The sequence below is a fragment of the Trachemys scripta genome, chromosome 11, assembly GCF_013100865.1.
Source record: "Trachemys scripta elegans isolate TJP31775 chromosome 11, CAS_Tse_1.0, whole genome shotgun sequence".
NCBI lineage: Eukaryota > Metazoa > Chordata > Testudines > Emydidae > Trachemys > Trachemys scripta.
Genome location: NC_048308.1, coordinates 37573373 through 37589411, shown reverse-complemented (window position 1 = coordinate 37589411; position 16039 = coordinate 37573373). Strand labels below are relative to the sequence as shown.

The window sequence follows — 16039 nt, the reverse complement described above, 5'->3', positions numbered from 1 at the left end:
TTGGCAAGTTTGTAGACATTTAAACTACTGTTTCCTGTGCTGTACCTGTTCTATAGATAAACAGAGGAATCCAGTTTCCAGAGTTGTTAAGATGGCACCTTTTATAAACACTAAAGCATCTTTGTTGTGTTGTTTTGTTTTGTTAAGGGCCTTATTCAGGTATCAGGTGCTCACTGAGTCAATCTTTCAAAAAACACTGTAGATTGATCAGATTATGAAAAAATCACAGGAAAAAACACGGTGCAATTTATCACATTGTATAAATTACGGTGACCCTTCCTTTCTAATGTGTAACTTGTACAGCCATAGTAGGATGCAGTAACTTCAAGGACATATAAATTGGTCACAGTGAACTTTGACAAGTGCTCTAATTTTCCTCACTTTTCCTCTCATCTTAACAAACATTACCATAAATGCAGAGTGCCTTCTTGATTTTAGACTCAGACTACAGAGGGATTCTTAGTGAATCCAGATTGTCTTGGGAAATATAGACACACCTAGTGTACACTTTAAAAAGCGGAAGCAGCAGTCCTCTCTTTTACAAAGAGTGGGACTGGAGGTCTGATCTGGCAATGGGAAGAAAGTATTTTCCATTCTCATATCTGAATTCTACATTAAAATGTGTAGAAGTTTTTGATCTCCTAAAGGCAGATGTCAATAATATGTTTTTTTAAACAATGTGTGTAGAAATCTTTTTCTAAGCAATTATATTAAGATCAAGCACACAGCTCTGTCAGACATATATGTAAGTGATACAGAAACCTAGGTTATAACCTTTTTTTTACCAAAACAGAACTGTAGAGAAATTTTCCTAAGAATTAATATACTAGCTTTTCTTGTATTGTACTCAACTGATTCAATGTTATTACAAACCCAAGCTCGTGACCCAAGGTACTTTATTATCTCAAAGGAGACCTAAAATAACAATAAGTAATCAAAACTATGTATGTCAATGCATCACTTTGAGCTAGAAAGATTAAAATATTTGTGGGATCCTAATGTGTTTAAATATATGTGAGAAGCTGATAAATAAATCAAAATGAAAATAGTCTTCAGAAGAAATAGAAAGTGGTGTAGTGCCCAAAGCTCTAGTCCAGAGCTCTTTGCAACATGAATAGTGGTAAACATGAAGTAGTTATGCCACTTGTCAAAATGATTTTAGGTCTAGACACTAGTATTACAAAAGTAAATTTGGCAACCCATACAAGCAGATTGCAAGAGAAAGGCTAATCACTTTGGACACTTGAAATCACATAAAGCCATCCACTATAATTATTTTTCTATTAGAGTAGTTTTCCATTCTTCTAGAATTATGTAAGTAAGTAAAAGCAATGTCTATTTATTATATCTGAGAGAGATTTTAGATAAAAGTAATGCATTAATACTGATTGTCAAAAGGAGCTATAGAAGTGCAAAGCACTTTTACAAATGTTAAATTAATTGCCTAAGTTAAGCATTACATAAATCTTCAATTTACAAATGAAGAAAGTAAGAAAGAGGTTATAAGATTGGAGTGAGCCAGTGGCAGAGATGGAAACAGAATCCATGTGTATGTCTACACTGTAATTAAAAACCTGCCGCCAGCTGTCTACACCGCAATTAAACAGCCGCTTACCCCAAACCCCATAGTCCCAAGTCAGCTGGCACAGACTAACCACTGGTTTCTAACTGAAGTGTAGACATAGACCATATGTCCTGATTTCTACTCGTGCTTAAACCATTAGATACTGCTTTCCTCATTTTACTCTTCCAGATTAAAACGGGGGAAAAAAAGGACTTCAAAATATTAGCTTATAAGATACAACCATAAAGGACAATACTGTTCCAGAGGCAAAGGGAAAGGATTCGATGACCCAATACATAGTTTTTGTAATTCTATTAATGATGTGAATGCAAAAACTGCATACGTTTCAAGACAGGTCAAATGCTGTCGTTAGATGTTTACTTGTAGCTCCCATGGATTTCAGTAGCAATCACGTGTATCCAAGGGTGAATACTGGCTATAAATCTATACATGTACTAGAGCTGGTTTAAAACCAATTCAAAATGTGGATGAACTCTCATTAAAAAAAAAAAATGGAAAAAGCTGGTCAAAAACACCATGACATTTTAGTGAAAATTTCAACAAAAATTCTGTTTAATTTCTTTCCTAATTTCAAAATTTTTGGCCCAAAATGTTTATAGTGTGATTCTGAAAATTCTGAGTGACCTCAGTTCTCATGGACTTCAGTGGGAATTGAGAATGCTCATAAGCTTGAGAATCAGGCCCCTAAGAAAGTGGAACAATATTATAAAACAGCATAGGCATGTGCTAATGGATAAATTCTGCACTCTGCTGTGCATATACAACTCTCATTCGTGCCCATTCACAGCATAACTCAGGGCAGCATTTCGTCCCAGTCATAATAACTGGCTAAAGAAACTAGTAAACTGCATAGAAACAACCGATACATTAAGATGTGATGTAGAAATTATTTTCCCATTAGATGCTTTTTTAAACTCCGTCCTTATTCCAAACATACATTTTTTTTTAAAAGGCACAAATCTCAACATGTTTTTTCATTCCAGTCCTCAGTTCTTTTAAACAGAGGTACAATAAGGAATGTCATGACAAATGTGGGTCTTGTTGAATTTTAGAGACCTTTTCAGCTCATACTAGTTGTGCAGAAAAATTGAACTGCATTAAGCAAGCCTGATAGAAATTCCCTGTTTAAATGCCAAATGTAATCAATAGCTGGATAGGAATAGCTTTTTTTATAATGTAAGACTACATCAATTTTGTGTACTCCCTTTACATGGTAGACCGTTGGCCTACCTCATCGAGTTTGAGGTTTCGTTTTCTGGCTGCTGCTTCACTATTGAACTCCACATCAGATTTATCTGTATTGCTGCAGTCTGTCATAGTGGATTCCTCTTCTGTACCTTCAGGTGTCCCTCCATTTGGTTGCTGAATTTTAGAATTCTGTTCTGGTGGGCGCTTCCAGTGGGGTCTTGTTGCCATCCACAAAATAAGAGCACCAAAGGTTACAATCAGAAGACCGAGAGTGTTGACAAAAATCGCCTCTGGCGGAGATGTGCTATATGCAGGAGTTTTCCTTTGAGGGAAAAAATAAATAAAAAGAACTGGTTTAAGGACAATCATCTTAAAGTTGCCTAAAAAAAGACGACTATTCATGTTATTGAAAATAAACAATGGATCAATACTAGAATACATTGTTGTATGCAAACTTGATGATAGTTTTCAGTGGTTGAATTTAATGAGCAAACAAGTGGAAGAGTAAAATTATGAAATATAGTACTTACAGAGCAAAAATAAGTTTCTCTGTGAATCCCATGAGAGCTGTTGCAATCACTGTTGCAAAGATGAGGAGGCCAGAATAAATATGTATTGGCATGAGAGATGCTCGAAGAGAAACTGGAGCAAAGGGCAGCAGAAAGACAGCAAAACCTAAGACAAGCTAAACACAGAATACAGATTCAGCATTAAAACTGTGAAAGAAATCTGCACTTTTAAATGAAAATTGAAACCACAATAAAAGGTTAATTTTTAAAGTGGCTAAGGTCTGAACCTAATTGGACTAGGAATATATTTTTAAGTATGTTGCCCTATAGTATAAAATCCAAAGACAATATTGTGCTATACCTAAGAAACAGTCCATGAAATGGATTATAAATAAACCAGTCTTTTACCACTGTCCAAACTAAGTGGAAATGGTAAAAAGTAACCAAACTGCATAGTGAAACACACCATTTTAAATTACATAAGAATGGTCATACTGGGTCAGACCAAAGATCCATCTAGCCCAGTATCCTGTCTTCCGACAGTAAAGCTTTTATTTTCAATAAACTATGGCAATAATACTGTATGGAGTGAAAATTATTTTGATTTTTTCTCTTTAATTTTGCTTTCTCCCCCCTCCCACAACTTCACAGATTCATTCATCAGTTAAGGCCAGAAGTGACCACTTAATCAACTAGTCTGATCTGTATAAAACAGGCCATAGAATTTCACCTGGATGCCCCTGTATTGAGCCAAGTAACTTAAGTTTGACTAAAGCATATCTTCCAGAAAGGCATCAAGTCTTGATTTGAAGACATCAAGAGATGGCAAATCCACCATTTCGCTCTGTAGTTTGTTCAGTGGTTAATCCCACTCACTGTTAAAAATGTGCATCTTATTTCTAATTTAAATTTGTCCTGCTTTATCTTCCAGCCATCGGCTCTTGTTATGCCTTTCTCTGCTAGCCCTGGTCTACACTGGGGGGGAGGGGAAGGAATCGATTTAAGTTACGCAACTTCAGCTACATGAATAACGTAGCTGAAGTCGACGTGCTTAGATCTACTCACTGCGGTGAGTTGACTGCTGCTGCTCCCCCGTTGACTCAGCCTGCGCCTCTCACGGCGGTGGAGTACAGGAGTCGACGGGAGAGCGCTCTGGGGTTGATTTATCGCATCTAGACTAGATGCGATAAATCAACCCCCGCTGGATCGATCGCTGCCCGCCGATCCGGCAGGTAGTATAGACATACCCCTAGATCAGTGGTTCCCCAACTTGTTCCACCGCTTGTGCAGGGAAAGCCCCTGGCGGGCCGGGCCGGTTTGTTTACCTGCCGCGTCCGCAGGTTCGGCTGATCGCGGCTCCCAGTGGCCGCGGTTCGCTGCTCCAGGCCAATGGGAGCTGCGGGAAGCGGCAGCCAGTACGTCTCTCGGCCCTCGCCGCTTCCAGCAGCTCCCATTGGCCTAGAGCAGCGAATCGCGGCCACTGGGAGCCGCGATCAGCCAAACCTGCGGACGCGGCAGGTAAACAAACCGGCCCGGCCCGCCAGGGGCTTTCCCTGCACAAGCGGTGGAACAAGTTGGGGAACCACTGCCCTAGATTAAAGAGCCCTCTTATTTTCTCCCTGTGAAGTCACCTCTCAGTTTGCTTTTCTGATAAACTAAATACGTTGAGCTCTTTAATCTCTCATTTTAATGCATTTTTTCTAGCCCTCAAATATTTTTTATGGCTTTTCTCTGCACCTTCTCCAGTTTTTCAACATCTTTTTTAAAATGCAGTCACCAGAATTGGATGCAGTATTCCAGTATCAGTCTCACCAACAGAGTATACAAAGGTAAAATCACCTCCCTACTCACTATTCCCCTGTTTCTATATATAAGGATCGCATTAGCCTTTTTTGCACCAGCAGTGGGAGGTCATGTTGAGTTACTTACCCATTAAGACCCCTAAGTCCTTTTCAGAGTCCCTGTTTTCCAGGATAGATCCCCCATTCTCTAGGGATGGCCTGCATTCTTTGCTATTCCTAGATAGATTACCTTTCACTTCACTGTATTCAAATACATTTTGTCCAGATAAGGCAGGTTACAGTACCATATCCATAGGAACTGAGTATCTTCTAGCTACAGTACTGTATATGAGCATAGTCTCAGGAATTCTACTGAAATATAATTATTCAGACTATTAATTTGTAAAAATGTATTTTATCACATTAAAACTTTTTTCTTTAGGCACTACTGCTTCGCTACAGAAATGTCGAACAGTGGGCAATGGTGGAATGTCCATTAATGAGAGTAATACTTTTTATATTTCAATAGGCCCCTCATAAGCCAGTAATTGTTGCTCCTTTAGTCAGCAATAGACAGTATGCTGAACAGCGATGCAAAATGCTCCCCCTTTGCAGTATCAACACACTGACTCGACGGGATTCCCTGCTCTTGCCAGCCTGGGGAGTGAGGGACAAAGCTCAGGAGTGGCCATTTTCTGTGTTTCCTCTTGACCACTAGGTAACCAAGGCCTCTTTTTATTGTACGGGCTTCAGCTCAAAATGCAAAATCACTAAACTGAAGGTAGAGAAAATGACTCATATTAAACTTGTAGGGTACGTCTACACAACAAGCAAGGGATGTGATTCCCAGGTCGTGTACGCATACTCGTGCTAGCTCTAATCTGAGCTAATACACTAAAAATAGTAGTGCAGCCATGATAGCGCAGGCTAGCTTCCTTGAGTACAAACCCACTTGAACCCCTTGAGTACATACTTAGGACGACTAGCCCTCGCCACTTCCGCCGTTGCCCATGCTATCGTGGTGATACTACTATTTGTACATCAAAGTAAAATGAACAAATTACATTTTGTGATACAGTATCCTTGACATTTTTTAATTGTTTGTGTGTTTATTTGCACATTTGCAAAATTCAGTAAATCAAAATAGGTCTCCCAGTAGTTAATGTAAATTAGTGAGGTTCTACTGTCCTTTAATTAATTATAGAACACATTCTTCAGTTTTATATCTTATTTATAAATACTGTAGTTAAATTCTGACCTGCAGAGTATAAAATATAACAGCAGTCAGTCCAATCCAGCTGTGCAGACTGTACATGTTGGGAATGTTCTTGGCATTGTGGAAATCAAAAACAGCTACCAGAGAAACAATTGCAAGAATCATTGCTATGGTATTTAACCCAGCATGGATGAATTTAATCAGGAGTTTGCTGCATTTCCAGGTCCAGGGCAATCTGTACACAATAATGGCTGAGGAGGGAATAAAAGCAAGATTTAATAGTAAATCTCTTTTCTATAAGGATTTTGATAATCATGCATAATTCAAATCATTCCAATGTAAACTACAGAACAGGAAAAACTTTAGAGGAGTCAGATTTTTTTCCTCCCACTTCAGTGTTAAATGTAATCTCATTAGTTCCCAACACGCAATTCAGGCCACAGTATAACCTCTAGGGAGAAACTTTCTTCTAACTTTTTCGTAGAAGTTTTGATTAAGCAGGTTAAAAACTAACAGCAAACAAATGTTAGGCCCCGCTCCTGAAGCCTGATCTGTGTGGGATTCTATGGGGCACATGGGTCCACTTTTATTGATAAAATTGCAGGATTGGGGCCTAATTCATTTATTCATGGGATCATATACTGGAAAAATTTATTCAGATGCTTTTACTCACTTTAAATAGGGCCTTACTCCACAAGTGGCTCCGTTGCCCCAATGAGACTATGTATGGAGTAAGATGCTACTCAGTGAGAGTGAGGGAATCAAAATCTGGCCCTTAAAACCTAAGGGGTTCAGCAAAACTTAATCTTGTATCAATATAGTTTTTAGTATATGCATATTGCAAAAGAATGCTAGCAAATTGTACATTTTGTCTAAGTCTGAAAGTATTGCTGTCCTATCAGTTACTGATTTTTAGTTACCACATGCCCCTTCCTGAGAAAATTTGTGGAATGAATCGCTGTGCATTTATTACTAATTCAGAATCCACTATATGTACACAAGTCATGTCTTTTTTGACACTGACCCCTTTTACACAGCTGTCGACCCTTAAACAATATTATTTACAGAAAGGAGAGGCTGCATCTGACTCTGGATTGCAGATGAAATAGCATTATCTTAACTGCTCACCAATAAGAAAAAAGCCAGATTATAAACACGGGTCCCTCCCTTCCAAGGAAATATCAATGAAGGGAAGAAAAGCAATTGAATGAAGAGAGGCAGAAATTTATCACTTTAATGTAAAAAAATCCAAAAATCATTTAATGGTTGGAGGGGACAGTCCCTTCACAATAAACAAAGCAACGGTTTCTTAACAATGAGCTAATTGATAAAATCCTCATTTAATTTTTCTGGCTGCAGACTGGTATTCAGATGTGTTAGGATCAAGCTGAGAATATAAGTTAACTATGCTGAAAACAAAAGAATGAGAGTATTCCTAGCTATATGAAATGTTCCCACTCTGAGGAAGCATGAAGGCATTATTATGTACACCATGGGGGGGGGGGGAGTGTATTTCTTTACTTTTCCCCGGTAATATAAGGATAAAATCACTACTTAGCAAAAGAAACGACACTCATGCTTTCAGTTCACTACTGCGCTATAATCTTAGCATTATTAATTAAATTATATGTGATAGGAATCCTGAAAGGAAATATATATTGTGTTTGTTTGGATGAATAATAATGAATGGCAAATTGCTTTTAAGGCCCTATTTATGCATTTGGATTTTTATTTGGGTACAGTGCATGCCAGAAATTACAGAATTTCACTACACAATTCACAAAGAGAATTCTGTTCACAAATGGAATGTCCTTGAATATGAGCAGGTCTTAGATCAATGTAAATTTCTACATCCTATGGGAAACATAACAGGAATGAAAAAATCCTGTTAATATAACTGTGCATACAGCATTTAGATATTTTATGGGGTTTTGTTCAAGAATGGGATACAAGTAAAAGCATGCAATATTCAAACTCAAAAAAGATGTCAGCCTCATTTTCAAGATAGCTTGGCAGGAGTCAAACCACATGACATAGCAAAGACTGCTACAGTTCAGCATGTCAGTCTCATGATTACTGTCTAACAAGAAGGAAAATGCCTTGCCATGTCCTACTATGAATGAAGCTAAGCAGGGCCATCCAGAGGATTCAGGGGGCCTGGGGCAAAGCAATTTTGGGGGCCCCTTCCATAAAAAAAAGTTGCAATATTATAGAATACTATATTCTCATGGGGGCCCCTACGGGGCCCGGGGCAAATTGCCCCACTTGCCCCGCCCCTCCCCCCCTGGGTGGCCCTGAAGCTAAGTAGCATAATCATAAACAACTTCTTGAAGATTTTCATGTAATTATTCCCAAAGTTTTCTGAAAATAATGTGGGCATAATTTTGCCCTCTGATACACAAATGGAATTTCTATTATTAATGAGTATCTGAGGGCAGAATTTGGAACTTTATATTTTACAAACTAATAAATAATATTTAAAAAGTTGAGAAATATACATTTCCCATTACATTTGAAATTTTTTTATTTCAAATTAAAAATGACTAAGAGTTACAAAGTTTTAAGGCAGTTCCAGAATATTACTCCTTAACTCTGGAGAGTTATTGGCTAATTTAAGGATAGTTGGATTTTATTTAGGATAGGAGACTATTAAAGTTGTTGTTACTTATAAACACAATATTTATTCACACATTCAGAGGACAGGAGCTTTGAGGTATCCCCATGAACTAAATGATAAACAGCTGAAAAAGTTTACATTTCTTATGATCTTTAATTCACATGTAGAGCTGAGGGAATAATTGATTTTTTGGTTTGGGGGCCAAACCAGAAAAAAATTGGTTAGTTTCAAACCAAACTGGATTTTTTCGGTTTCTTGACAAAATGAAAAACCAAACCAAAACAAAAAAAATAATTGTTTCAGATAAAAAACACCCAAAACAATGAAAAAAAAAAATCAAAACAAAACAACTTGTTGGTGGAGGGGAGACTTCATTTAGTTTTTGGGGTGTTTTTCGATTCACAATGTTTTTATTGTTTGGTTCCCGATGTTTTTCACTTTTCAACCCCAATAACTATAATTACATTTTGAAATTTAAAGTCCAAACGTTTTATTTCAAAATGATCAAAACCAACTGTTTGACTTTTTCAGAAAAAAAAATCCATTTTATATTGGCTGAAACTAGTCACCAAATTTTACCTGAATTCACAAATAGTTTTGGTGCCCTGAAAAATGCATTTTGGGGTCATATTTTCTATTCACCAAAAGAATTTTGCCCAGCTCTAGTCATGTGGTAGTTGTTGACTGGAACTAGGTGATCATAGCTCGTAACTTAAAGCGTGCAGCTTCTCTCTGGCAGCAACAGTGGGTCAAGGTTGGCATCATTGATGACCCAGGTATTTCAAGGGAAGCAAGGAGCGTGTGGCATCAGGTGTTGCTCTGGCCTCAAGAGACAGCACTTTCTTTCCACATAATCTTAAATTTTATAGGGTAGGTTTCCCTTTTTTCTGTATCAAAGACCACCTTTGTTGCTTCAGGGCCAATTAAGTATATCCAGGTATTCTGGATAAAGTAACTGAGTTCTAGTGGGCATTTTTTAAGCCATTTTCATCATATGGAAAATCCTATCTGAATGTCCCTGGCTGTACAAGATCAGACTGGTGCAACCTCTGCTTTGAGTTCCAGCATGAGGTACACACTCAGCAAGAATTATCTCTTGATAAAAATAACTAATAGCTTTATCAACAATCCCACATCCATCACATCCCCTCATTTTCAGCCCTTCTTAAAATATTTTGGAATGCTCTTCAGTTCCTCAATTCTCTGGTGGTAAAATAGTTCATAACTTTCCTACTAAATGCTAACCTAAGCATAAGATGCTTTTTCAATTAATAAAAATAATTTCATTTACCATTAAACTCTTAAAGTTTATAAAAAGAACAGGAGTACTTGTGGCACCTTAGAGACTCTAATAAATTTGTTAGTCTCTAAGGTGCCACAAGTACTCCTGTTCTTCTTTTTGCGGATACAGACTAACACGGCTGCTACTCTGAAACCTGTCATTAAAGTTTATAGAGGCCCAACTTAAGATAGGACTTATAATACTTCACAGAGCTGACACTCTAAATAAACTGGGAAGATTTATTCCATCGTCCCCATTGATGAACACTGGCTTGCATACCTTTCTAGATCTTCCTGAGATTCCTTCATAAATAAGAAAGTTAGAAACTTGGTTGGCACAAATAGATTGTGAAAGATGTAATGCATTTTCTATCATCTTTTTATTAAACTTTCAGAATTGAATTATAAGGACAAAAATTCCACTGGGTTTTGGATAAATTGTGGGAATGGATATTTATGTGTCCAAGAGTTTAGCAACTATTCAGATATGCTAAGGTTCCTTGGTCACCCATTTTGGCACGATCCTAATTTACTGTAGTATTTCTTCTTGTAAAGGCAACTTCGAGAAAAAGTTTGGGTTCCACTATAGTTGCTTATTTGTGTCTCTTCGTGGGAGTGCCATAGGAGTTGCTAGACTATGTTTGAGGCCCAGTTGTTATGGCCTCCATAACTGCACTTGAATGGGTAATTATTTGCTTCCATTTTACAGAGACAAATGGGAATTTTGCAGGTGCAACACAGATGTATTCAAAGTTTTGTGAAACTGAAGAATTCCAGTGAAAATGTTGCCCTTAAAACTCAGATGATTAAGAGCTCACCATCCCTTCCACTCCCATGAAGTGGAGGAACCTAAATTATTATAAAAATAATCATATACTGGCACCATGTCCATCACTGTAGTAACTAGGGGGCAGTTCAAGGCGGACATAAAAAAGCGAGGGGATACCGCTTTGAGGCATTCTCCAATCCTGCACAATCCTCCATCAAAAAGATACTGAAACAGTGACAAATATTTCTAAAAACTGCTATTAACTTATTTTATTCATTAAGAAAATTAATAATTTCATTAATATTTAATTTAGCTACATTAAATATGTGTGCTAATTTCTGAAACTGCTCATCCCGTACACGTTGTAGTGTCAAAACTCATCTTGGTGGTAGAGCTGGTGTCGTGCAATAAAGATTTTTTACCTCTGTGTAGGGGCCCATGCACCTTTTTCTTTCACAGCTCATTTAGTATGTCTGTTCTCCAGTTATGCTTAGTCTTGCGTCACTTACAAAAAGAGCAAAACAACCAGCTTTCTCCCTTTTTCCTGCACTGAATTTAGATTTTCTCAGTCATTTTACAAGTCTACTTCTCAACCACTGTCCATGCTTCTTTTTCATACCTCACACTTCTGCTTTTCCATAACTTTCCATCCCCTCTGTTTCCTTCTCACCCTTAAATAACCGCATGTGCTCATTCTATTCTCAGCTTGTGATGATCTGGTTACCCATTCATATCCCACAGTTACATTTAATTTGAGATTCCATTCTAATACAATATTAATTACTTTGAAATTTTACTTCTTTTCACAGTATGTGAACAAAAGGGTGCCCTATTTTAAGGCCTGATCCAATTCCAAATCCCTTTGAAGTCAATGACAGTCTTTCAATTGACTTCAGTGAATTTTAGATCAGGTCCATAATCTTGCTGTTTATGTTCTTAATCTTGTATTAATCCCAACTTCTTGCACAATCTTCTTTTCATTCTCCACATTTGCTTTTCCTGTTATTTGACAATATAACTGTACTCAGAGTTTAATATTACACATAATTCTTTTACCAATGACTTCTTTTTACACTTATTTCTTTTGAGCTGTGATGACCTTTTATTTACTTTTTAAAAAATCCCCTGTGCAAATATTTCTTTAAATAAAACCTTTGGTCACAGCGGAAGGGCATACCAAATCTCGGGGTGGTGGGGGAAAGGTCTGTAGAGAGAGACTTGTCTACTTTCTGCAAAAATAAATTCCCCTGCTTGTAAATAAAAGTTGTTAGTTTGATGCAGACTGATTAAGGGCCTTGTAACAGAGTCCTTGGTGGTTCCTCCCTCAGGGGGTGGGGGAACCTGACCAAGCCCAGTTATCTACACCGGGTGGTCACAACACCAGACCCACTTCCATACTATTTGCAGGTGGTGGTCTGCCCTTTGTGGGCCTCTTTAAGTCTCTCTGGTTGGGAGATCAAAATGGAAGTCACAAATCCCCATGCCTTCAGGGATACTTTCCCCGTGAGGTCCCAGAAAAAGAGATTGGGGGGAGGGGGGTGCTAGTGAATCTACAGTGCTGTCAACAATCCAGTCCCAAGGTAATGGGTTTGGAGAAATAGCTCTAGCTAGGTCTCCATGGCAACTCGACCTGTCTGTCTTGCCCTTGAGTCTGCTGTAAGCTCTTCAGTGGTTGAGGTCTCCTACCTAGGAGTTCACTCTGCAGTATCAGGAGTCACTCCTGCAGCCTGGTGCCTAGGGCAGTGATTCTCAACCATGGGTACACGTACTCTCAGGGGTACCCAGAGGTCTTCTAGGGGATACATCAACTCATCTAGTTATTTGCCTAGTTTTACAACAGGCTACAGAAAAAGCACTAGCGAAGTCAGTACAAACTAAAATTTCATGCAGTGACTTGTTTATACTGCTCTAAGTACTATACACTGAAATGTAAGTACAATATTTATATTACAATTGACTTATTTTATAATTATATGGTAAAATGAGAGAGCAATTTTTCGGCAATAGTGTGCTGTGACACTTCTGTATTTTTATGTCTGATTTTGTAAGCAAATAGTTTTTAAGTGAGGTGAAACCTGGGGGTACCCAGACAAATCAGACTCCTGAAAGGGGTGCAGTAGTCTGGAAAAGTTGAGAGCCACTGGCCTAGGGAAATCCTGCTCTTTCCCCCGTGCTGACTGCAGTTTCCTCCCTTTTGGCCTTCCTCCATAATGTGTATGATTGACAGGGCCAGAAGGGTGGGACTAGTTCTACCACAAGGGCCTCTCTGGCCTCTTCCTCACCCGTGATGGTCTATTCACCCTGTCATAGGTCTGATCCATCTCCTACTGAATTCAATAGGAGTTTTACCATTAGAAGTGTAATCAGATCCTAAAACTGCACTTCATGTGATCTACTGAACCTATTAGAAATGGACAAAAAAGAAATATTTGTACTTTAAGCTACCAAACTGGGACTACTTCCCTACTGAAGGAATGAGTTTCAGATTTTATTTTTAAAACCACAACTCTCTGTCCCAACCAAAACTAAAAGGCCACCCACACCCTTATGTTTTGATTTTAAATCTGAGGCTTTGTCTAGATTGAAAAGTTACATCAGCCTAGCTGTGTTGGTCAGGGCTAACAACCCCCACTGTAGAGTGCTTCCATCAATGTAGATAAAGTGGTTTGGGTAGGTGGTGTTGCCACTCTGAAAGAAAAACTTCTTCCATCTGTGTAGGTTGTATCTACACTAGGGGCATAGCTGACATAGATAGCCCCCTAGTGTAGATGCAGCCTGACTTTACCGCTGCAGGAATGTGCTTGCAGCCATTTCCTATGAAATATCGAGATGTTCTGGACTAGTGAGCTTACTGGATGAATCTGGAACATCATTCAGTAGTGAACCAAACAAAAACTTTGGTATTTAAAGTAGTCGAAACTAACCTTCTAAATTAACCACTACTGCAAAAAGTGGGGGGGGGAAGACCCTGATTTACATTTATACTGAAGTTTTTTGCAAACAAAAGGACTAGAAATGATTCCCTGCCCGCCCCCAAAAAAGTTTAAATGCTGAACAAAAAGAAAAAAGTGGTAAAATAATCTGGTATTTTACTTTTATCTCCCCTGCACTGCACCTGGACATTGTTAATGTAGGACTTGATTCTGCTCCTATTGAAGCCAACAAGAATTTTGCCAGATTGCAGTGGGAGCAGATTCTTGGAACCTCGTCTATTATTCTTCTATGTCCATTTCCTCTATCATTCTATCCCTTTCATTTCCACCCAACACTTAACATTTTCTGATGCAGTCTAATACCTTTATTTTTGCACTTTTTATTCTTAATTTGGACCAAATCATAGACATAATAGAATAATGTCACTGTTATTCCACTCATCCAGAGCTTTCCTACTTTTTTCTCTAGTGTTTAAAGCCTAATAAGAGAATTGAAAGTTTTCCTCTTCTCCCCCATATTCCATAAAGATACAATTGTGCACCATATTATGTCTTCATTCGTTGTTTCTGGGGAGCTAGCAAACATTCGAAGTAATAAAATTTAAGTCACAGTCCAAAATGGAAAGTAACTATTAGCCTATTCTGAACAACCTTTGCATTTAGAACAAAGATGCCAGGGACTAATTTCGATACAGATGTTTAACAGGAAGCGCTTGAAAGTTTGAAGACTACGCAACCAAAAATAGAGTTATTGAAAACAGCTCCCTCTCCGTCCTGGCCATTTCACAATAGTTAGGGTGCCGCGTTAAAATTAAATAAAACAAGAAGTGGAAGCCTGATGGGGCGATTTACACTAAAGCCAGGCTTACTGATTGCTTTCTAAATGGCATTTATGATATTGCAGTTTGCTCTGGCTAAGGCAGCACCTCCCTGGGCATGGTTTCAGTGGTGCAGAACCTCCCTTCTCTTTTCTGATTTGCTTGTTCACGGGGCTTCAGAGACCCAAACACAGCATGAGGAAGAGGAGCAGAGTAACGCGTCAGCCCTGACATTTAATTCCACAACTTGCATAAATGCTGCACAATGCCTGCCTGCTGCAAACGCAGCGTTACTCACAGCGCAAAGAAATGCCAGGCCAGGGTAGATAAGTGGCCCCAGAGCAAAACACACCCAGCAACTCGAGCGAATTACGAAAGACCCGTTGTCCCCTCTCTGGAGGGGCTGGGCGCTCACTAGAGAGAACGCGACTCTCTAGTTGACTCTATTTGTCAACAATAACAATGTCAACACGAGTCTATTCGCTGGCCTGTCCCAGCCGGTCCGCACAGTCCCACCAGCCCCAGGCTCCCCACAGCCCCAGGCACTCCCTGTCCCTCCTGCTCCCAGCCCCTTACGCTTCCTCTCCCGGATCCCCCCGAGCCCTCCCGGCGCTCCCCGCGTCCTGTTGTGCAGGCGCCCCTCACGCACCAATCCCCTGGATGAAGATGAAGCCGGTGATGATGAGGACCGGGTGCCAGTTGAACTCCGCCGAGCCCCCGTCCCAGCTGAGCCCCTCCCGGTAATGAAAGACCCAGACGAGGGCGAAGAGCACGGCGAGGAAGCCGAGCAGCAGCGCCGAGACCAGCAGCACGAGAAAGAGCCAGTAGCCCTCCATGTTCCGAGCCCCGCACGCACTCCGCGGCGCAGCTAATCCCCCGTCGGGCCGCGCAGCTGGGCCGGAGCGCCAGGGGGAGAGGAAGTGGGAAGGGGGCAGAGTCGCTGCCAGTGCCGAGGGAGGCACCCACGCATCCCCTCCCCGAGAGAGGCACACACCCCTTCCCTCCCCGACTGGATGTGTGGCTCTCAGCAGTTCAGCAAGTCATTAGCGTGGCAAGGCAAACACGTCTTGTCCAAGATGTGCTCCTCTGGTGACTGACAAGAGTTAGTTACCGTTTGCCCCACCTAGGGGAATGGGTTATTATCCCTCTTTCATTTGAGTCCGTGTCTGGGCTGGTAGGTTGCCATCACTGGCTCTCTCCTTCCCCCAGCTTTTCTGCCTTCCTTTTTGATGAAAAGTCTCATCATGTTTAAGATTTTGAGGAAACATTTTTCTCTCAATCCCTCACATTTTGAACAGTGGCGAACAAAGTGTTTTTCTGTCTCAGTCGCTCCTCTTTCAGA

General features: G+C 39.7%; 1 protein-coding gene across 1 annotated transcript; it reads right to left on the bottom strand.

The window, feature by feature from the left end:
• Positions 1-1596: 1596 nt before the first annotated feature.
• Positions 1597-15618, bottom strand: LOC117884887 (cytochrome b reductase 1). The gene is made up of 4 exons (XM_034785817.1): positions 15347-15618; positions 6322-6530; positions 3304-3458; positions 1597-3095 (listed from the first exon to the last, which is right to left on the bottom strand). Exons 1-4 carry the CDS (start codon positions 15531-15533, stop codon positions 2792-2794), a joined length of 855 nt encoding a protein of 284 aa, XP_034641708.1. The 5' UTR covers positions 15534-15618; the 3' UTR covers positions 1597-2791.
• Positions 15619-16039: the final 421 nt, after the last annotated feature.

What these genes read in the sequence shown, in the direction of transcription:
- LOC117884887 (XM_034785817.1), bottom strand. Translation starts at nt 15,533, where the DNA reads ATGGAGGGCTACTGGCTCTTTCTCGTGCTGCTGGTCTCGGCGCTGCTG. An exon ending in TTATATTTTATACTCTGCAG is followed by an intron (nt 3,459 to 6,321) that starts GTCAGAATTTAA and finishes TTCTGTGTTTAG; the next exon opens with CTTGTCTTAGGTTTTGCTGT. An exon ending in GAGAAACTTATTTTTGCTCT is followed by an intron (nt 3,096 to 3,303) that starts GTAAGTACTATA and finishes TTTCCCTCAAAG; the next exon opens with GAAAACTCCTGCATATAGCA.